Source organism: Chiloscyllium plagiosum, chromosome 21 (genome assembly GCF_004010195.1).
Source record: "Chiloscyllium plagiosum isolate BGI_BamShark_2017 chromosome 21, ASM401019v2, whole genome shotgun sequence".
Classification (NCBI taxonomy): domain Eukaryota; kingdom Metazoa; phylum Chordata; class Chondrichthyes; order Orectolobiformes; family Hemiscylliidae; genus Chiloscyllium; species Chiloscyllium plagiosum.
This window is the reverse complement of record NC_057730.1, coordinates 54,993,529-55,015,916: the sequence shown is the minus strand read 5'-3', so window position 1 is coordinate 55,015,916 and position 22,388 is coordinate 54,993,529. Positions and strand designations below refer to the sequence as shown.

The following is a 22,388-nucleotide window of genomic DNA, read 5'->3' as shown; positions in this document are numbered from 1 at the left end:
CCACCCACAAATGCCCCGGGAATCTCTGTGCCTGTCCCCCCCCCCCAGGCTGGGAGTCTGTCTCCCCAGGTTCCTGGATCTCTCAGGAAACCCCGTCCGACAATGTGCCACATGTAAGCTCTGATTTCCAGCCTGTCTCTGTGCTGTGTCCGCACACTACAGCAGCAGCAGCAACAATCTCATAAGAGGCAGCTTCCATCTGAGAAATGGACATGGAATTGAATGAATCACTCCAGTCCTTACTGCCAAACACACACCCACACTGTCAGGGCTAGAATGCTGATGGGAAAGCCTAGAGCTGGAGGGTGGATAGGAAGCAACTTTACCCCTTGGTTGATGGGTTTAAAGGGGATTTGAGGTAAACCTTCTTCACCCAGAGGTCTGCATGCACGGCCTGGGAGAGTAGTTGAGATGGTAACCTCACAAATTTGAGAAAGCATTTGGATGAGCACTTGAAATGCCATAACATTCAACCCTGTCAGTCTAGAGCTGGAAAATGGCACCAATGTAGATTTAGAGTATCTTAGTTGATGCTGACTCAATGCGTTATAAGGCCTCTTCTGTACTGTGAGATGTTATGTTTAAGACCCAAGAAAAACATCCCCCTCTTAGCTAGTGGTTAGTGTTTGGAATTCTCTTTTAGAGAGAGCCACCATGGCTGGATCTTCAATGTATTAAAGGCTGGGTTGATAGATATTTGATCGTTGAGGCAGTCAAAGGTTATTGGGGCAAGGGGCAGGGTGAAAAGTGGGGTTGGTCAGCAATGACCTTTAGTGAATGACAGAGCAAGGTTGGTGGGGGCGGGTGGGTTGATGTGAATGGTCTTGTTGAAATTCGAGGGTGTGGGTGTTGCTAACTAGGCCACAATTTATTGTCTGTCCCTAATTGCCCTTGAACAGGCAGCAGTGGACAACTGCCATCCTTGGGTGTAGGTAATCCAGGTAGGAAGGTTGCGAGATCGTGACCCTGTGACAATGAAGGAATGCTGACATGGTGTGGAACTTTGAAGGGAACTTGCAAGTGTTGGTGTTGCCAAGATCATCTGGCATGGGCGTTCACTGGCTTTGAAGATGCTGTTAAAGGCAGCTTGGCAATTTACAGCAGTGTATCTTGTACATGATGCTCACTGTTATTACTGCGTTATTGATGGAGGGAGTGAATGCTGAAGGGTGCCAGTTCATGGGCTTGATGGTGTTGAGCTTTTCCAATCCAGGCTGTTTGGAGAGTTTTCCATCGACCTCTTGACATGTGCCTTACAGATGGTGGACAGGCTTTTGGGAGTCAGGAAGTGAGTTACTTGGTACAGAGTTCCCAGGCCCTGAGCTGCTGTTGCAGTTGCAGTATTTATATGACTGGTCTTGTTCAGTTTCAAGTCAATGGTAATCCCCCGGGTGTTGATGAGGGAATCTAAAGCTGGTAATGCCACTGAATGTGAGGGGGAAATGTTTGGATTCTAGTTCACTGGAGAAACTTATCACAGGCCTGGGTGATGTCTAGGTCTTGCTGCATGTGGAAATGGTCTGCTTCAGTACCTGATTTTGATTTATTATTGTCATGAGATACAGTGAAAAGTATTGTTTTGTGTGCTTTCCAGACAAATTATACCTTACGTGAATACATAAGAGTAGTAGAACAGAATGCAGAATGTAGTGTTAAAGCTACAAAGAAAATGCAGAAAAAGATCAACTGTATAACAGACTTCTAAGTGGATCTCTGATAACAGCAGGGAAGAAGCAAACAGTGCTGAATGTTGCACAATTATTTGAAATACGTCTGATCTTATAATGGAGGAAAGGTCATTGAAGTGGCTGAAGTTAGTTCACTGGCTGGATGTGCTGCTCTGTAGACCTCTGATCTGATCGCATAGTTGTGCTTTTGGGTTGACAGCTCATTTTCAGGTGTGTTTGGGTCTACAACTCACATGCCTGTCTTCATTAAATTGAGCTCTGTCCCCTGGCTTGACATAGTAATAGAGTGAGGGTTATAGAATCATGGAGATGTACTGGACCAGGAGGTTGCAGGAGTGCAATTCTTCTGGTGCTGCTGGCCCACAGTGCCTCTTGGGTACCCAGTTGGAGTTGCTTGATCTGTTTGAAGTCTACATCATTTAGCATGGTGTTAGTGCCACACAACACCATGGTGGGCATCCTCTGCGAAGATGGCACTTTGTCTACATGAGAGCTATCTGGTGGTATCTCATACCAGTATTGTCAGGGACTGGCATTTGTGATGGGTAGATTGGTGAGGAGGGCATCAAGTATTTTTTCCCCCTCTTGTTGGGACCCCATTCCCTGCTGCATGTCCAGACTAGGAAATGTGTCCTTTAGGAATTGGCCAGCTCATCACATAGTGATGCCACTGAGGCAAACTTGGGAATGGATATTGAAGGACCCTCCCCTGCAGTCAACTACCACCCCACCCTCCCTAAAAGACAGAAGGTACGTTGTACAACCTTGTCACTCTCAGTCCTTTCTTCAAGTGGTGTTCGACATGGAGGAGCACTGATTCATCAGCGAAGGTGGCTGAGGTGAGTGGAGTTAGTGGGATGTTTGACCTGATGCTGTGAAATTTCATGAGGACCAGAATCAAAGGTGGAGTCGTCCCAGGGCAGCCCCCTTCCCATGTATGTGACTGTGCAGTCACCACTGGGTTGGTCTGATTAATGATTGCAGAGGAGATCCTCATGGTGTCTCGAACGTTGCCTATAATGTCAAGTGTAAGACTGAGTCTGGCTGTTAGACTAGCCTGTGGAAGCACTCCCCCAATCTTGGAACAAGCCTCCAGTTGTTAGTAAAGAGGATTTTGCCAGATTGTCAGGGCTGCGTTTGTCATTGTTATTTCTGTTGACTAGGCTGCTGGGTGGTATGTCCTACTTCAGTCCTTTCTTTAGACTTTGTAGCACTCTGTTGTATCACACAGGTAAAACAACCATTTCAGTCAACAGTTTGGAGTCAACTGTTTTGTTGGTTGGTCTGGACTTCCATGGAGGCCAGATTGGGTAAGGGCAGTAAATTTCCTTCCCTCAGCCATCAGTGAGCCAGGTGGATTTTTGCAGCAATAGTTTGATGGTCACCACTAGTTTAGCTTTCACATTCTGTTTCATTTTTTAAAAATTAAAATCCAGCCATCTGTTGTGGGAGAGTTTGAATCCACATTCCCCAAAACCTGAATTACTTTGTCCAGTGACATTACCACCACACCACAATCTCCTGTTACTTATGGACCTTTCTCTTTATAATATTATCGATGGATTGAACTGTTCAATGGAATGGAATTTGTCCATATTGTGAGACCCTTAGAAATGCCTTAAAATATGAAGCTTTTTAAATTTCTTTTGAAAGAGCACATTGTCACAATAATAAACATGGTACAATGTTGTTTCATATGGTTTGTTGTTTATCAGCAACTGTAGCTTGCAATGCAAGCTTCATTTTGGCATTTACTGGCTTGATTATGTGGAATGAATAAATGTACTTATAATGTTACTCAGACTTTCCAATCTGATCCAGTAATTGGGACAAATTGCTGCACGTCTTTGGTGTGAAATAAAGTTGTGCCAAAGGATCAAACTTGTCCTGAAGAAGGGACTATTCTAGAAGTTGGCCAATGAGAGATGCAGGGCCCCACAAACAGTTATAAAAGATCCTAGGTATGAGGATAAACAGGCTGCCTATGAGCTGACAGGTTTTGTTTCAGATGCTAAGTGGGAAAAGAACATGTGTTCCTCATGTTTTTGAGTGGATTCTGCTCTACCTCCCTGGTTGGGTTAACTGAAGTTGATTCAGGATCATTTGAGTTACGCTTTCTAGATATTAGTATGGACATAAAGATGGCATGGATGTGTAGTTCGGAAATTGGGTTGACTCAGTTAATGGTCTTGTGACTTGGACAGGCTAGGTAAGTGGACGGATGCATGGCAGATGCAGTTTAATGTGGATAAATGTGTGGTTGTCCACTTTGGTGGCAAGAATAGGAAGGCAGATTACTATTTAAATGGAGTCAAGTTAGGTAAATGTGAAGTACAACGAGATCTAGGTGTTCTTGTACATCAGTCAATGAAAGCAAGCATGCAGTTACAGCAGGCAATGAAGAAAGCTAATAGCATGCTGGCCTTCATAACAAGAGGAATTGAGTATAGAAGCAAAGAGGTCCTTCTGCAGTTGTACAGGGCCCTGGTGAGACCGCACCTGGAGTATTGTGTGCAGATTTGGTCTCCAAATTTGAGGAAGGATATTCTGGCTATTGAGGGAGTGCAGCGTAGGTTCACGTGATCAATTCCCGGAATGGTGGGACTATCATATCTTGAAAGATTGGAGCGACTGGGCTTGTATACACTTGAGTTTAGAAGGATAAGAGGGGATCTGATTGAGATTATTAAAGGATTGGACACTCTGGAGGCAGGAAGCATGTTTCTGCTGATAGGTGAGAACAGTATCAGAGGACACAGTTTAAAATTAAGGGGTAGGCCATTTAGAACAGAGTTGAGGAGAAACGTCTTCACCTAGAGAGTGGTGGATATATGGAATGCTCTGCCCCAGAAGGCTGTGGAAGCCAAGTTTCTGGATACTTTGAAGAAAGAGATGGACAGAACTCTTAAAGATAGTGGAATCAAGGCTTATGGGGATAAGGCAGGAGCAGGATACTGATTGTGGATGATCAGCCATGATCAAAATGAATGGTGGTGCTAGTTCGAAGGCCTACTCCTGCACCTATTGTCTATTGTAATATTTTGTGTAATTTGTTTCAATGTTCTGTTTTGGCATTACCACCTCAAATGCAACAGAGGCAAGGTATTTCCTGCACTCAATCATCTCTCACACACAGGCCTAACTCAATCGAAATTCACCATCCACTTGGCCAAATTGTATTTCTCAACTCTTTCACAAGTTCATCCAAACTCTTAGTCGCATCTCTGACTGCATTCATCTATTTTGGCACTTTCAGCTTTGACAGCATTGAACTGCTTCACCCCCAAGCTGTTGAATGAATAACAGAGACAGGAGGGGATGTTACTGCCCCCACATTAATGTAGCTGGTGCACCTTGGCAATTGTTTCTCACCTTGCCCCCCTGCCCCAAGATCAGTCATTGGACCTTCCTCTCCCGCATCTATGCAAGGGTGCAACTTCCATGTGTGTGATGATAATCTCCAAGTGGATCTTGTAAACAACACCGCATTTAACAGCAAGCGATGAATGTGACACCTCTTTGGCTAAATGTTGGGAAAATGTAATTTGATGGAGCAGGTTAAAAATAAACTCTGCTCCCTTTTTATTAATGGCATTGCTTTCCCCACTCACTTGTTCAAACTGAAGCAAACCGCAAAATCCTGGTTAGACTGAGATAAGTGCACCTTAACCTAGATTATTTGTACTCCTATAACACTGTACATGGTTCCTGAAATCCTTATCCACCTTGACTCTCACTTCTACCAATATCCTCCAATCTTTGTGCGTGTCAATTTGCTCAAGACTCAGTTGCTCGTGTTTTGTGCCTCTTGCCTGTTGCTGCTTTTTAAAATTCTCTCCTTCCTGCTCTTTGATACAGCCAGCCTTGTTTCCTGTATCCTATGTTCCATTTTTATATTATTCATCTACATCCCAAGCTTTGCCAAGAATCCTTGGCTGCCTAAACTCTTTAACCAGATTTCAGTCATATCTTGGGACTATTACATCATGAGTCATATGTTCCTATATTCCCTTTGTCTGCCTTTTAATTTGTTTTCTTCTTTATTGTCCCTCTTTTCCTCTCTGTTTCTCCTCCCTGCTGATGGAATAGAAATCTGATGGAAGCTTTCTGTAGCTCAGGTAATGTATGAATGTTTGAATTTTTTCATATTTGAGACTTTTCAGATAAAAGTTTGCCCCATCAGCTTCTCTTCATGTTTTTGAAAAATTTCGAGAGATTCTCCACCCCCATTGCAGCATTTAAAAATAGCTTTATCTCCCTTTCATTTTGACATCATCCTCAGCCTGACCTCGTGGTGAGTCGGTCTTGAGTTTAGTCAGCTGTTTAGTCAGCATCCAGTTTTCTAAATTCTGGGAACATTCGACAAAACTGCAGTTTTTTTTGAAGTGTGCAAATTTCTTCAGGTCTTTTATGTATTCATGCCTGAGAGTCTCATTTCAAAGTTTTTTTTATTAATGTGTATTCTCAAGGTTTGTACAGTTAGAATAGTGATGGTATAATGCAGAGCTTAAAGGACATAATGTGCTAGATTAAATTCCTGGTCTCTGATGTGTTCTTGCTGAGCTGCTTTGACCTAAGTGCTGCCTGGCTAAAGCTGTTGCTCGTGATTGCTAATGTAAGATCTTGCTGGGAAGTCTGGATAAATTGGACTGAGCTTGACTCTGATGCCCTGTCTGTTGAATAGTTGAATGGTGCTTACTGTCTGGTTTCCGCATTCTTTCACCCGTTCGGCTGTGGTATATTTAGAAACTTACTAGAATAAAAACGGAAAGCAAACAAAACTTATTAATAGGGGACAGCATCATGTGAAATATTGTTTACTTGAGGACAAGAAAGGTTTTTTTACTTTGGAATATTCAAGGAGAGCAATTAATGTAGCAGTACATTAGTGTCCCACAAAGTGGGTTACTTATTCATGTTTAAAGCGATGAGTGTTTTATAGTGTCATAGATTCATACAGCATAGAAACAGACCCTTTTGTCCAACCGATGATAATCTCAAACTAAACAACCTGCCTTCTCTTGGCCCATATCACTCCAAACCCTTTTCTATTCATGTACTTATCCAAATGTCTTTTAAGTGTTGTAACTTCACCCACGTCCATCACTTCCTCAGGAAGTTCACTCCACACACAAACCATGTGAACAAAGTTGCCCCTCATGTCTTTTTTCAATCTTTCTCCTCTCACCTTAAAAATATGTTCCCAGTCTTGAAATTCCCCCACCCGAGGGAAAGGACGCCTGCTGTTCACCTTATCTATACCCCTCATGCTTTTATAAACCTCTATAAGGTCACCTGTCAACATCCTATACTTCAGTGAAAAAAGTCCCAGCTTATCCAGCCTCTCCTTATAACTCAAACCCTTCATTTCCAGCAACATCCTGGTAAATCTGTTTTGAACCCTCTCCAGCATAATAACATCCTTCCTATAACTGGGTGACTAGAACTGGACACAGTATTCCAGAAGAGGCCTCACCAATGTCCTGTACGACCTTAACATAACATCCCAACACCTATACTCAACGATCGGAGCAATGATGGAAGCATGCCAAACACCATCTTAGCACCAATCTATATGTGATGCAAATTGATTTTTGAGTTCCTCAGAAAGGTAGAATTGCATTTGGAGGGTGATTCTTGTTCCTCCTTTAGAAAGTTGTGCATTAAAATCTTAAACCTAAATATCGACTCAATCCTGCCAATTGTCCAAAGGCCCCACCCACAAAGTTAGTACTTTTGAGGAATGATGCCCTGCAGGTTATCATGACTGGGTCAGTTCAATCTTTCCATTAGCTTTGTACCATTTGCAACCTTTTTAAGGTAAGGTTCAGAATTGATAGATTACCCCAAAAGAGTGATCAAAACCTTGAGTGATTTAAAGATGGTTAATTAATGAACAACAGCGTAGATAGAATGCAAAGGCTAAATAGATAGAAGCATATAACCTGTACCATGTGGGTGTGGCTTACTGATCCTGGAGGGCCGATAGATGGATGGTGCAGAGTTTTGTTTACCTGTAGCTGTGACAGGACCATTAGACGAAGTAGCTAAAGTATTAGGAAACTCTTTGCTGATCTTTCTGATTATCTGAAGAAGGCAGTGGCCTAATGAGAACTCTTTCCCCCGGTCCAAGTGAGCATTAATATATTTTTATTTCTTGGAGCTGGTTGTTTGCTTTATATTAATTACTTATTTGAGCAGCTCTGGCCAATGAGGTGGGAGAGTTACCCTTCCCTTGCTCATTACTTTAGCTCGAGATCACATTTAGTTTACCTTGTCCTGTGCATCATTATTCGCCTTTCCTCGATGTGTAAAAAATAAGGCCCAAGATGCCATCCTTTGAATGTGAACAAGGAAGCCGACACCAGAAGACGTTGATGTTTCTATGGACTGAGTGTGAGAGTCAAAGTGATTTCTCTGCTGAGATGGCTCGTGCTCTGCCTATCAATTGCATAAGAATTCTGTACCTATTCTGAAAAGTATCAATTATTAAAGGACCCTTTTTTACTCTTGTATCGGCTAAAGTGATGAATTTATCAGTGCACCACTGCCACAGGCTCTGTCAGAAAGATTTACTTCCATTGTGCATTAATCGTACTAAAAGTGATCCAGTAGAATAGCTAGAAACGTTCTTTATTTCAAAGCAAATAAAACATTTTTTAAATGAAGAAAATGCCAGAGTGTGATTATGAAAATGATTTTATACGTTACTTAAGCCACACCAGCATAGCTGTCACCTGATCCTTCAATGCATTATGCCTTTGTTTGCAACAAGAGTGTGACAAAAGAGGGTTTTATTTTTGGGAGCTTGCTAGTGATCAAATTACTGAAGTTGTGTTCATAGTCTTCAATCTTCAAGTTTAAAAGAAAAGGTAACACGCTACAGCATGTTTAGAGCTGTTTGAGATTGCCCCTGGTGTTTAATGCCAGCTACATAATAGCTGTACACCACATGATGTTTGAAGGACTGACTCTGCTAAGCTGGCCTGAGAACGTGAAAATATATTGGCTTTTCACATGACTGCTTGTATCTTTTTAGGCAAATGTTTTTACTGAGTTCTAATAGTGAATGATATATATTACTTTCTGTTTGAATGTAGACAGCAAATTTGCAATTGTTGCAATGGATGATTTGGAAACAATGGCTTTCAAGTCTGTTGAGGACGAAACTGCGTATTGGAAAGATCTTGCTCTAAAATACCAACACTGGTAAGTACCAAACAAGGATATACTGATTAGAACCATGTGTGGCTCAGATCAGTAGCATTTACTGTGAATATTTGCTAATGGAACATTTTGAATATGTAAAGCTATAAGCTGGTGTGTCTCTGTGTAAATTCTGATCACTTTAGCACAAATGTAATGCCCTTCCATATTTGCTTCCTATAACGAATCGTCACTTTAATTTATTTCATAAATGGTTAAGGTACTGACTTTGCAATTGAAATTATTTAACGTAATTTATCAGAGTGTGAAGAGGCCATTCAACTTAAATAGTGTGTGCTGGTGCTTATACTCCAGATTAACCTTCTGCACCACACTTCTTCATCCAATCCCGTCTTCTTTCCATTCTGTTCTCCTCTCTCACTCTCACTTTCTTTCTCTCTCACTCTCTGTCAGTCTCTCTTCCATATTGATTCTTTTGAAAAGGAGATCTCTGTAATTTATCTCCATTTCTCCCTGTGGTTCACATTACACTCTCTGGGTATTACAGTTTCTCTTGATTTCTTTATTGGAATATTAGTGGCTACCTGGTATTTTCAGACCCTAGTTTTGAATTTTCCCCACGTGGTGGCATCATGAACCAAATTTTAAAAATTCAAGACAGTATGCTAGATAATATTTTGTTGACCCCATCATTAGTGCACAGACGACTCGGGAAGAGCTAATTGAGTTCCAGGAAGGGAGCCGTGAACTCGAAGCGGAATTGGAGACTCAGCTTGAGCACGCTGAAAGCAGAAATCGAGACTTGCTGTCAGACAACAATCGTCTCCGTGTGGAACTGGATTTATTTAAGGTACATCAGTGGGAAATGGACACTGCAATGTGTTGTTGAAGTAGCTGCATTATTTACTCTGTGGCAGTACTTATTCCAACAGGAAGGGAGGCTTCTCTGTTTTGATGAATGGAACATCTTAGAGGCTTGGTGCCCATGTTATAGACAATAGGTGCAAGAGTAGGCCATTCTGCCCTTCGAGCCTGCGCCACCATTCGACATGATCATGGCTGATCATCCTTAATTAGTATCCTGTTCCTGCCTTATCTCCATAACCCTTGATTCCACTATCCTTGAGAGCTCTATCCAACTCTTTCTTAAAAGAATCCAGAGACTGGGCCTCCACTGCACTCTGGGGCAGAGCATTCCACACAGCCACCACACTCTGGGTGAAGAAGTTTCTCCTCATCTCTGTCCTAAATAGTCTACCCCGTATTTTTAAGCTGCATCCTCTGGTTCGGCACCCACCCATCAGCGGAAACATGTTTCCTGCCTCCAGCGTGTCCAATCCTTTAATAAACTTATATGTCTCAATCAGATCCCCTCTCAGTCTTCTAAACTCAAGGGTATACAAGTAGCCTTCTTCACTACCTGCTGTACCCTGCATGCTTGCCTTCATTGACTGGTGTACAAGAACACCCAGATCTTTTTGTACTGCCCCTTTACCTAAATTGATTCCATTTAGGTTGTAATCTGCCTTCCTGTTCTTGCCACCAAAGTGGATAACCATACATTTATCCACATTAAACTGCATCTGCCATGCATCTGACCACTCACCTAACTTGTCCAGGTCACCCTGTAATCTCCTAACATCCTCCTCACATTTCACCCTGCCACCCAGCTTAGTATCATCAGCAAATTTGCTAATGTTATTACTAATGCCATCTTCTGTATCATTAACATATATTGTAAAAAGCTGCAGTCCCAGCACTGATCCCTGCGGTACTCCGCTGGTCACTGCCTGCCATTCCAAAATGGAGCTGTTTATCAATACTCTTTGTTTCCTATCAGCCAACCAACTTTCAATCCAAGTTATTACTTTGCCCCCAATACCATGCGCCCTAATTTTACTCACTAACCTCCTATGTGGGACTTTACCAAAAGCTTTCTGAAAGTCCAGGTACACTGCATCTACTGGATCTCCCTCGTCCATCTTCAGAGTTACATCCTCAAAAGATTCCAGAAGATTAGTCAAGCATGATTTCCCCTTCATAAATCCATGCTGACTCTGTCCTATCCTATTACTACTATCCAGATGTGTCGTGATTTCGTCCTTTATAATAGACTCCAGCATCTTTTCCACCACTGAGGTCAGACTAACTGGTCTATAATTTCCTGCTTTCTCTCTCCCACCTTTCTTAAAAAGTGTTGTTCTTGGTTCTTTAATGGATTATGATGCCTGAGGCGAAGTTAGCATGTGCCCATTCCCAATTGCCCTTGAACTGATGACTAGCTGGACCAGTCAGTGAGCCACATTATTGTAGATCTGGAGTCACATGTAGAGCAACTAGGTGAAAGTGAGGACAGCAGATGCTGGAGATTAGAGTGGAGTGTGTGGTGCTGGAAAAGCGCAGCAGGTCAGGCAGCATCTGAGGAGCAGGAGACGAAGGGCTTTTGCCAAAAATGTCGATTCTCCTGTTCCTTGGATGCTGCCTGGCCTGCTGTGCTTTTCCAGCACCATACTCTTGACTCGCATGTAGGTCAGATCAGTTAAGAGGGGCAGATTTCTTTTTCCTAAAGGATGTAGTTTGATAGGTAGCTATACGTTTGTGAGTAAGGCTTTATATTTCATCTTTTGTTAATTACGTTTAAATTCCATGAGCTTGTGGGGTTTGAGGCTGTTTCTGTGGGACAGCAGTTGAAACTTTATTGCTGGAACAACACAGCAGGTCAGGCAGCATCCAGGGCAGGCAGCATCTGTGGGACAGCAGCCTGGCTGTGTAGATTACTATTCCAAGGATATTACAACAATGACAATGCCACTGCCTTAGTTGGATGTAGCTCGGCCCAGTGTTTCACTCAAAATGTCCAAGTATTTTACACTTGATCGTGCAAGTAGTGGATGATGAGTTGCCATGCCTACACTAATGGGCAATGTATCTCTACTGCTAGAGTGTGCCTAAGTCATTACAAACTGGAACTACATTGGAATGGTGATTTTGTCTGTTTACTTCATAACTGTTTATAAACTGCTGATGGGGAGAACCCTTATTATTTGCTTCTGAAAGGTTTAGTGACCCCCTGTGCCAAAATTCTGTTTGGTACTGGGGCAGTTACCAGGCAGTGGGCCCTTTTTTATGTTTGCAGAAAATTTGCGCACAATTGAAGACGTTAAATGCTTAGATTTTTTTTCCTCCCTCCTCATCCTTCAGTTTTATCTTCTAAACACTGCATAGTGGTAGCATTGTCTGGCCAGGGAAAGAGATCATAGCAACTGTAATGCATTCAATTTAGCTTGGTGGGATTGTACCCAGTTTATACGGGCTAGCTGCCCATTCACACTGGCATAACATCCACCTCTGCAGTGGGTTTATTTTGTGGCAATGCTGTTTTGGCACAAGTTCAGGTTTTAATGATATTTTGAATTATTTTGTTACTGTCGATGGGTTGAAGTGTATCCAATCACTTATAAATTAGAATATTAAATTATAATATGAATATAATTTCTGATTTCACTGTTCTAAGTGTTAACTTGGAATGTTAAATGTACCTATTTGAATGGTGAGCCTGCTTAGTTTCTTGTTTTAATTTGTAGACCCTTTCTGAGGTATGCTTTATCTAAAATCCTGAAAGACACTTTGTGGTAACCTTGCAAACTTTTGCTAAATTAATTAATCAGCTTAAAAGAGTATCCTTTTCTAAAGCAGGCCATGTAGGCTTGCTTTCTTTATGAAGACTGAGTGCAAACAAGTGTCTGAGGAAACAGGCAATCCATTGTTTGAATCTGCTGCTGAGCTGTCAGCTGGGAGCATGTTTGTGCTCTTCAGGGACACTCAATTTCCAAGTCAGAGTGATTGGGACCAATTTTTTTTTTGTTGGAATTAAACAAATTCTCCGTGAGAACGGCAAAAAGTCTAAATTGCATTTGACATCTGGAAGCTGTATACTGTAACTAACTGTATTGCAAGTAGGCTATCTGATACTTTCATTTGTTTAATTGAACTGTGAGAAACATTCCATTACTACAGTATAATGCCTCTCTGGCTAATATCTGGGGGTTGGGGGGGTTACTTTGAACAGTATTTATCTCTATGATGCATTACAAGTAGTAATTTGTGTGATAGTAGTGGAGCAGTGAGAGTTGATACAATTTGAGAAAATTTCTGCGTGGTGTGTTGCATAATACTTGTTTTCTTCCTGTTGCATTTTGGCGATGTGTTACATATGCTTTGTGGTGGCATGACCATTTGAATGAAGGGATTCGGGTGTCTGTATGTGTTGAACCAGCATAAGAGAGGAAATAGACTATGATGGTGCAGCTTTCTGATTATAGTCTACCATACTTGATGGAAAATTAGTTTTTAAAAATTTTCTTTTAGCCAATGCCGTACTGATTCCCTGATCTTTTAAATCTCTGTCTAATTTAAACATCGCTTGCTACAGTGGACATGTTTGGGAAATGCATTCGTGGAAATGTGCATCCTCTGATGTGGCAAACCAAGTTTAAAAATATTCTTCGCTGAGTTTGATTATTTTAGCCATTTAATGGGGAAAATAGGAATGACCCAGAGTAGGTAGATTTGAGATTGTGTTTTTTTAAAAATGGAATTTATGCTTTGGATTCCATGTCTGTTGTGACACGTAAACAGCAGCAAATCCCACACCCACCCGCTTACCACCCCTCAAAAAGTTTAAAATTCCAGGCTTATTTTTTGAAATGCTTCTCTGCTGGTTACTTGCAGTCCCAGCATAGACATTGCCTTGTTTGTATTGTATGGTGATCTTATAGCTGACATAATGACCATAAAACAATGGTGCATTGCGATTTGCAACCATTTACCTTTGTGCTACTAAATTTCAACTGTCTGGGAAAATCCCATATGAGCCAGCTGTATTAAAATGAGTTTGTTTCTGTAAAGGTCGTCAGGAACATTTCAGTTTCTCAGCATGCCAATATTTGACTTTACTTGGTGTTTACTTCAGAGGCACTGCTACTGTGAGATGGGCTTGAAAGCCACCTGTCCTAATATCCCTTTCCTGTGAACTTAGAAAATTTAATCTATCAAAGTGCAAGTTGGTGTTCTGTCTTTCCTAACCAGCCACCACCTCACCCTGCCCACCTGAAAAAGCAAGATCCTCAATAAATGGAATGCTATCCTTAAAATTGGATGTCAATAAAAAACTATGATGCGTTATAATTGTGTAGATATTGGGTGAATTGCAGTCTTGATATTTTGTTAACTATTGGAGTCTGTATTTTGCGTTGATAGATTTGTGGCTTTGGTGTGCTAAGAAGGTTAGAGCTAAAGGAAGGGGGTGAGGTTGCAGTAATGAGCTCCTCGTGTGTAAAACCTCTCTTCAGTTTCGCAACCTTGAAGCACATCCTTGTGCCAGTATACAATATCCGTCAGTCTACCTTCTTATAACAATCCTGCACAGATCATTTACTTTCTGGATGGGATGGGGAAAGAGAATGTGGAAGATGCCAACTAATTTGTCTTTTGATGTTTCACGTAGTGGAATAACATTTGTGAGCACCACTGTTGAAATCAGAATGTTTGTAGTTAAACCTGCAAGTGGGATGGTAAGTGAGGTGTTTGATGATTGAGCTGAAAGTGCTGTGGTTGAAGGGAAGAGGAGCTGTCTCCAGTGTTACACTATATATCTGTCTCAGCCAGTGGAATATAAAAGAAAGATTTATAATACCAAAATAGTAATGGTTTGGAAACAGAATTTTGGAAGGTGTAAAGGGACCAATGAACGAACCTTGTACAAGGCAAGGCTGCGATTTATGGTGGTGCATTACAGTCCGTTAGTGCTAAAGGGTAACGAAGCTCTGAAACTGCCCTAATTCCAGTCTGTAATAACCCCACTGCCTTCGAGGAAATGATGAATCAGTGAATATTTCAGCAATCGAGCAGGGAAGCATTGTTAATGCCATTATTTAGAGTCCCAACTCACTGTGGGATTAATACTGAAGGGAACAAGGATAGTTTGAGGCATTGAATATAGAAATTACAGGAAAAGGTCAGCAGGTCTGGCAGTATCTATGGAGAGAAATCAGTTAACATTTCAGGTCGAATAACCCTTCCTCAGACCTGAAAAGTTAATTGATTTCTCTCCACAGATGCTGCCAGACCTGCTGAGTTTTTCCCAACAATTTCTATTTTTGTCTCTGATTTACAGCATCTGCAGTTTTTCTGGTTTTGAGTTTGAGGCCTCAGTTGGGCCATCTGTTTGCAGCCAATTGAAGATTAAACTGTGTGTTTCCCTTCAGAGGGTGCTATCAAGAGAATTGATTGAGATGGGACACAATGGCCATTTTGTGATGGAAATTGAGTCAGGTTGTGACAGAATGTTCTGGACTTCTGGCAGTTGTCATTAGGCAAGTCGGACTCTGGAATTGTCCTGATTGGGGTACATGTCTACTCTACCTGTCTGGTTCATAGTAATTAATCTGCCTGAGTTAATGTAATGACAAACAAGTTATTGTGATATAATAAACTGAGTATTGTTATCTAAGACAGGAGCCTCTTCTGTTGAGACTTGCTTGTGGTCTGCCTTCCACTGTAATCACCCTTCGGCATTTGGTACAATTACCCAGTTAACCGTAGGCGATTATTGGAGGGCTGGTTCACCCTAACATCAAGTCACCAGTGGCTGGTTCTCATGCATCTTGTTGAGAAAGCATCTGGAACATATCTGGTAGGTGGTGGGACACTCCTGTGATTAACTGACATTGGAAATATTGGGAAGTGGGCAAGTGGAAAAGAAATCCAAAAGTACATCCCTGTCAGGATTATAGTAATTTTAACATGAACATTCTTTCAGTAAGTACAGCATATCATTACTTCTATTCCTACCTCAGTGTATTCACCTCAGAACGTTTGAACACCTCTCAAAATTTCAAAGTAACCATGAGCAATCCCATGACTGACCTAATATTTCATGAGTTATCTAATGTAATTTGTAAGATTACTGGGTACAAGGTATCTTATTTCTGGAAGTGTAGAAAGCGGGTTCAATATCTTTTATTCTTTCACCAGAAGTGAAAGACCATGTGTTGTCCATCCTGTAATTGTTCCACAAGGTGGTGGTGAGCTGCCTTCATGAGCCAGAGTGGTCCATGTCCCATGGATTGACCCACAATGCACTGAGGGAAGGAATTCCAGGATTCTGACCCAGTGACAGTGAAGGAATTGTAATATATTTCCAAGAAGGATGGTGAGTGGCTTTGAGGGGGACTTGCAGGGTGTGGTTTTCCCATGCAGCTGCTGTCTTCTGCATCCCTCAATTTTTCTGGAAAGGCTGTCATCAAATGTCTGACCAGGTGAACCCTCCTTCAGTGCCCATATTCACTAGGATCTTACCTTGAGTGTTTTGAAATAAATGCATCCAACAGTGGTTGTTGAAAATGTAACTACACTTTTTTTGAACCTCTCTACGGTTCTGTGTTTGAGCTCAGCTGCAGCATTAAGAGGAAGCCACAAAATTACACTGTGGTAGCTGTAACCTTGACCTGGTTTTCTGTATGCTATTTCGGAACCAGTTACAGAAGAGCATCCGGAAGATCTGCACTGGTGGGAATGGGGCTGGTGGCAGGATGGGATGTGGAATTGGAAGCTTTTGAGAAAGGGAGGCTTGGATGTGACAATATTTGAAATATTTGCATAAGTTAAGAGTCTTTTTCTGGGCAGATGATGTACTGTTTAACAGCTAGTTTGAGACTAACTGCTTTCAGTAACTGCTCTCACTAAGTTCTGTTTTGTTATCAGCTTTAGGGTGCTTTAAGAAAACATATTCTTCAAAAAATCTATTCTAAGTGTAATCAACTGAGTATTGTAAAATCCTCTTGCCCTGACCATACTGTGCTAATTGGTATCTGCTGGGTGAAGGCTTGGGGAACTTGGCCATGGTTCCCTGTCTGTCTGCAGGGAATTCTCATTCCCAGCAGGAACAGAGGGGGAGGGGAGTGCTGTTGTGGATAAGGAATTTAATTAATTGAAGCATAACTTTCAGCAATAAGTGTTGAACAGCAATGAGCTGAAACTCAATGTAAATGAGTATTATGCAGTTTACCTTCCCTCATCAGGCAAGTGGAGAGTATTCTATCAGACTCTTGAATTAACCTCCTGAGGAGATGGTGGTCTAGTGGTATTATCACTGGACTGTTAATTCAGAAATTCACAATTCTGGCTTTGATACCGTCATTAAAAATGGTAGAATAAAAGAAATCTGGATTTAAAGGTCTAATGATGACCATGAATTCATTGTTGATTGTTGGAAAAACCCATCTGGTTCACTAATGTCCTTTAGGGAAAGAAACTGCCATCCTTATCTTGTCTGGCCCACATGTGACTCCAGACCCACGGCAATGGGGTTGACTCTTAACTGCTCCCTGGGATGGTGAAAAAAATGCTGGCCTAGCCAGCGACACCTTCATCCTGAGAATGAAAAATAAAGAATGGCTGTGACTTGTAGATGGTGGATAGGCTTTGACAAGAAGTGACTTGCTGTAGAACTCCCAGCCTCTGATCTGCTGATCAGTGTCTGCACAGTGCACCTTCTGTGATGTTGCCAGTGGGTATTCATTGATGACAATACCATTGAATGTTATGAGGGGATGGTTAGATTCTCTTGTTGGAGAAGGTCATTGCCTGGCACTTTTGTGGTATAATATTTCCCACTTGTCAGCCTGAGCCTGGGTGTAGTCCAGATTTTGTTGCATTTGGACTGGGGTTGCTTCAGTATTTAAGGAGCTGTAAATGAACATCAGCGAATATCCCACTTCTAACCTGGTGACAGAAGGAGAATCATTGAAGCATCTGAAGGTGGTTGGGCCAAGGACACTACCCTGAGGAATTCCCATTGTGATGTCCTTGGATTGAGAGGAATGGCTTCCAACAAACAGACTCCGCTTCCTTTTGTATGACACAATGCTTGGAGAGATCCCTCCTGATTTCCATTGATCCTGGATATCTGTTATCTGCTGCCTTGATGTTCGAAACTGTCGCTCTCTACTCCCCTCTCGAGTTCAGTTTAGGAAGAGCTAATCAGTCTAATCTCACTTTCTAACACTTAGTCTGTATCCCTGGAGGCTACAGGCTGCTGACACCTTTTCAGATAGATGATCAGTTGAGGCTTTCTCTATTTAGCCTTTTTTTAAAATTTCAGGCAATGTTTTTCACTATCCTTCGGTTAAAATATGTCCCCTTCAATCATTTTACCAATACTCTCTCTTAGTTACTGACCCCTCTGATAATGAAAATAAATCCTCCCCAATCCATTGTCTCCAGGCCCTCACAATCTTGTGAACCTGAATCAAATCTCCCCCCTGTTTCCTCAGTTCTCAATAGGACAGCCCTGACTACCTAATCTTCCCTTTTGGCAAGCTGCAATTTTCCAGTGCTGCCAATGTCCTCAGAAATGGTTTTTGTACTGTTTTGGGTGCCTTTTTACCCTTCCTGAATTGGAATGACCAGAGTTGCAAACGATACTTGTGTTGTGGCCTAACATAGAAGAATACAGCGCAGTACAGGCCCTTTGGCCCTCGATGTTGCGCCGATCCAAGCCCACCTAACCTACACTAGCCCACTATCCTCCATATGCCTATCCAATGCCCGCTTAAATGCCCATAAAGAGGGAGAGTCCACCACTGCTACTGGCAGGGCATTCCATGAACTCACAACTCGCTGAGTAAAGAACCTACCCCTAACATCTGTCCTATACCTACCACCCCTTAATTTAAAGCTATGCCCCCTCGTAATAGCTGACTCCATATGTGGAAAAAGGTTCTCACGGTCAACTCTATCTAAACCCCTAATCATCTTGTACACCTCTATCAAGTCACCCCTAAACCTTCTTTTCTCCAATGAAAACAACCCCAAACCTACTCTGTTAACAGTTTGACTAACTTTCCTGCTCTTTTACATTCAATACCTGTTAATCACGGAATATGTTCAATTTGTCTTAACAACCCAAGTCCCTCACTTCCTCTCTCTATCCTCTGGATCCTCTCAATTATTGTGTATGCCTTTGACTTGTTGGGTCTTCCCAAATGCATCTTATGCTTCTCCGGGTTGGATTCCGTTTACCACTTTCTTGTCCACCTGACCGATGCAAATTGTTTACATTTGTTGTTCACAGCAGTTGGCCAAGATTGTTCCTATTTAAACAGCTTTAGGGAAGGTAAACTGCACAATACGCAATGTAAATGAGGAATTTTTGCTTGCCTTTTGGATGTCCTGGGGATTGATGGTTGAAGGATTTAGCTTTCAGAATTATTGGTGAGCATTGTTTGCTGTGATTCCAATGGTTTGAACTCTCTTCACTTCAGTGCATATTAGTCTTCTATATACTGCCTAAAACAACAATGTTAAAATGTCATAGTCACAGAGCACATTCAGACTCTTCAGCCCACATTATCCAAGCCAACCAGCTGTCCTAAACTGAGCAAGTCTGTTTGCCTGTGCTTGGCTCATATCCCTTTAGTTTTGCCTACCCATTTACCTGTCCAAATGTCTTTTAAATGTTGTAACTGTGCATGCCTTTACTATTTCCTCTGGCAGCTCATTCTACATGTGGACCATTCTCTACGTGAAAAAGGTGCCCCTCGAGTGCCTTTAAAATCTTTTCCCTCACCTTAAAACTATACCATCTAGTTTTGAACTCCCCTATCCGAGGGAAAATACCTTTGCTATTTACCTTATCAATGCCTCATGATTTTATAAAAGTATAAGGTCACCGCCTTAACCTCCTGTACTCCAGGGGAAAAAAATCCCAGCCTCTCCTTATAACTCAAACCCCCCAGTCACAGAAACATCCTCGTAAATCTTTTCTGCACCCTTTCCAACAATTGTAATAGAGTCATCGAGATGCACAGCACGGAAACAGACCCTTCGGTCCAACTCATCCATGCTGACCAGATATCCTAAATTAATCTAGTCTCATTTGCTAGCACTTGGCCCATATCCCTCTAAACCCTTCCTACTCATATACCCATTCAGATGCCTTTTAAATGTAATTGTACCAGCCTCCATCATTTGGGTTAAATACCAAAGAGAAGTTTTGCAAACCAGGTTGAAGTTAATTCACTCTTCATCATTGAAGGAAGAAGTTGATTCTGAGGTTCATTCTCTGTCCTTAATGAACTGCTTGGTAAATCATGAGGTTTGAAGCAAAATCATCCCCCTGTTCCAGCCAGGGGGTAGGCTTGATCAAGCAACTGCTTTTTTGTTTAAAAGTGTGGCGCTGGAAAAAGCACAGCAGGTCAGGCAACATCTGAGGAGCAGGAGAGTCATCAGGACCCTGCCCGATACGTTGACTCTCCTGCTCCTCGGATGCTGTCTGACTTGATGCGCTTTTGCCAGTGCCACACTTTGTCAACTGCAGTCCTCACTATCTCCTCGTAATTGCTCTTTCTTTTTGCCAGTTATATCAATTTAATTTTAATTAGTTTGTTAGGGATGTTATGATCTTAGTCTGGACCAGGTGGAACTTGAACCCAAGGTAGGGGTGCCACCATTATGTCACAAATGTGCCCGTGTAAATATTGTAAGTTTGTAAAATGTACAACTCTCGCTCCAATCCAGTGGATTTATGGCACTGAGTATTGTTACTCTGTGTTGCTGCATCACTTAATTTGCATTTCTTTCTTACAAGAAGAGATTGTGGGTGTGATCCTATGGTAGCAGTTATCTGAACCTTGATCCAAATGATTACCTTTTGGTTGGGTGGTGAATATTGGCGACATTTTCCTGCAGCATCCTTGCTATCTCTGCAAAAGGGAAGATGGTGGAAATTGTATGTTTGGGCTGGAAGTGGATCTGCTCTCTGCCTATACTGTGAAACCCATCTTCAGTTCAACTCCTAATTCAATCTGATTGTGACATTGAATTTTCAGGAGAAGTTAGAGGAGCACCATTCCGAGAATTATAAACGGATTACTATGCTGCAGGATGAGCTTGCTGAGACCACAGCGATTAAAGACCAGCTGCAGAAATATATCAGAGAACTAGAACAAGCAAATGATGACTTGGAACGTGCTAAAAGGTATAGTATTACTTAGAAATTTCAATAGTACAGTACAACGCAGTGAGCAAAAGCAAGCAGCTGAGAGAGGAATGCAGCAGGTCAACCAGCCCCATGAGCCCTCTTCTGCTAGATCATAAGATCATGACTGATCTCTTAAACTGATCCAGCATCCCATACTAACCCTGTAAAGCATGTAAGGTCAGAAGTTACATGACCCCAGGTTCTAGTCCAACAGATTTATTTGAAATCACAAGCCTTTGGAGCACTGCTCCTTTGTCAGGTGACAGTTTTGTTTTATTAGTTCATTGTATAAAATGTTTATGTACAATGCCCATTCCATGTACCCAATAAGTAGTACATACAGAAATGCACACACAGGCAGTGAATGAATTGAGGCATCAGCTTTGCTTCAAAGCTGCTGTGTAACCAGAAGAGACTTGGTCTCCTGTTAGGCAAGATTGGGAGCTAAACATTCCAAGCCACATCACTTCATAGAGGACTATGAAAGGGATGGATAACTGTTGATATGATATACAGCTGGAGGAATGACAAGAATGCTTAGACACTGGAAACATTGTGAGTCGAGCTAAGGAACAGGAAGGGATACAAGACTGTGTGGCTGGAGTTCTTTTGCTGGTCTCTTGACAGTAGTGATGTAATTGTGTGGGGGCTGGTGAGTTTAAGGAAGTTTGTAACATAACCCAGCTACGTTGGGTGATTTTCACGGATGCAAAAAAGCTCAAGTAGTAAAGCCATGATTTTTCTACTTGATTCAGGACAACTTCCTGGAATTGTCTGTTTTAAAACTGGCAAGGGAGCAGACCGTACTTGTTATAGTGCTGGTGAATGAGAAAAGGATTAGAATTGATTAACGTTCTGATCATGATGAAATATTTTGCAAACCGTGACCTCAATATGATTGAGAAGAGAGAGTAAGCAATCAAAATTTTAAATTTAATGGAGTAAACTTTTGAAGGAGATTTGGACTTTATGGGTAATTGATAAACATAAATTTGGGCTTTTTTGTATGAAGCAGTTTGGACCATGGTTGTTTAGAATGTTTGGCTGAATGGCCTACTGTTCCAATGCCCCTAAAAGCAAAGGTTATGTCATTACACAACATAAATGTTATGAACAAACTGGGTCAAACATACCTACTGTTGGTGTGACATTTCATATTGAGTCAGAGTTGCTGTGACATACATGTAGCCTGGAACTATGGATAGTGCTAGTAGAGGATCCAACTTCCTTCCCACTCTCTGTCTGCTGGTGGTGTATGTTGGAAGGATATAGACTTGATGGTTGTGGCTGAGTCATCACATCCTGCTAAGCAGGGATAAAACTATTTGTATATACAGAGGAACCTCGATTATCCAAACAACACAGGCAAGGGAGTATTTTGTTTGGATAATCGAATTTCTGGATAACACAGTTTAGCCAAGTATTTGGACTGTGTGATCTTGTTCGGGTAATCCGAAATTCGGATAATTGACAATCAGATAATTGAGGTT

At 41.7% G+C, this 22,388-nt stretch overlaps 1 protein-coding gene across 1 annotated transcript in view; it reads left to right on the top strand.

Annotated features, from left to right (window-relative positions):
* Positions 1-2,360: 2,360 nt before the first annotated feature.
* The window catches only part of nde1 (nudE neurodevelopment protein 1), a 37,865-nt gene continuing 17,837 nt past the window's right edge, over positions 2,361-22,388 (top strand). Inside the window, exons 1-5 of the mRNA XM_043712133.1 lie at positions 2,361-2,527; positions 5,778-5,806; positions 8,789-8,897; positions 9,552-9,705; positions 20,747-20,895. Coding sequence (XP_043568068.1) covers positions 2,376-2,527; positions 5,778-5,806; positions 8,789-8,897; positions 9,552-9,705; positions 20,747-20,895 — 593 coding nt within the window. The 5' untranslated portion in view covers positions 2,361-2,375. The remainder of the gene's footprint in view (positions 2,528-5,777; positions 5,807-8,788; positions 8,898-9,551; positions 9,706-20,746; positions 20,896-22,388) is intronic.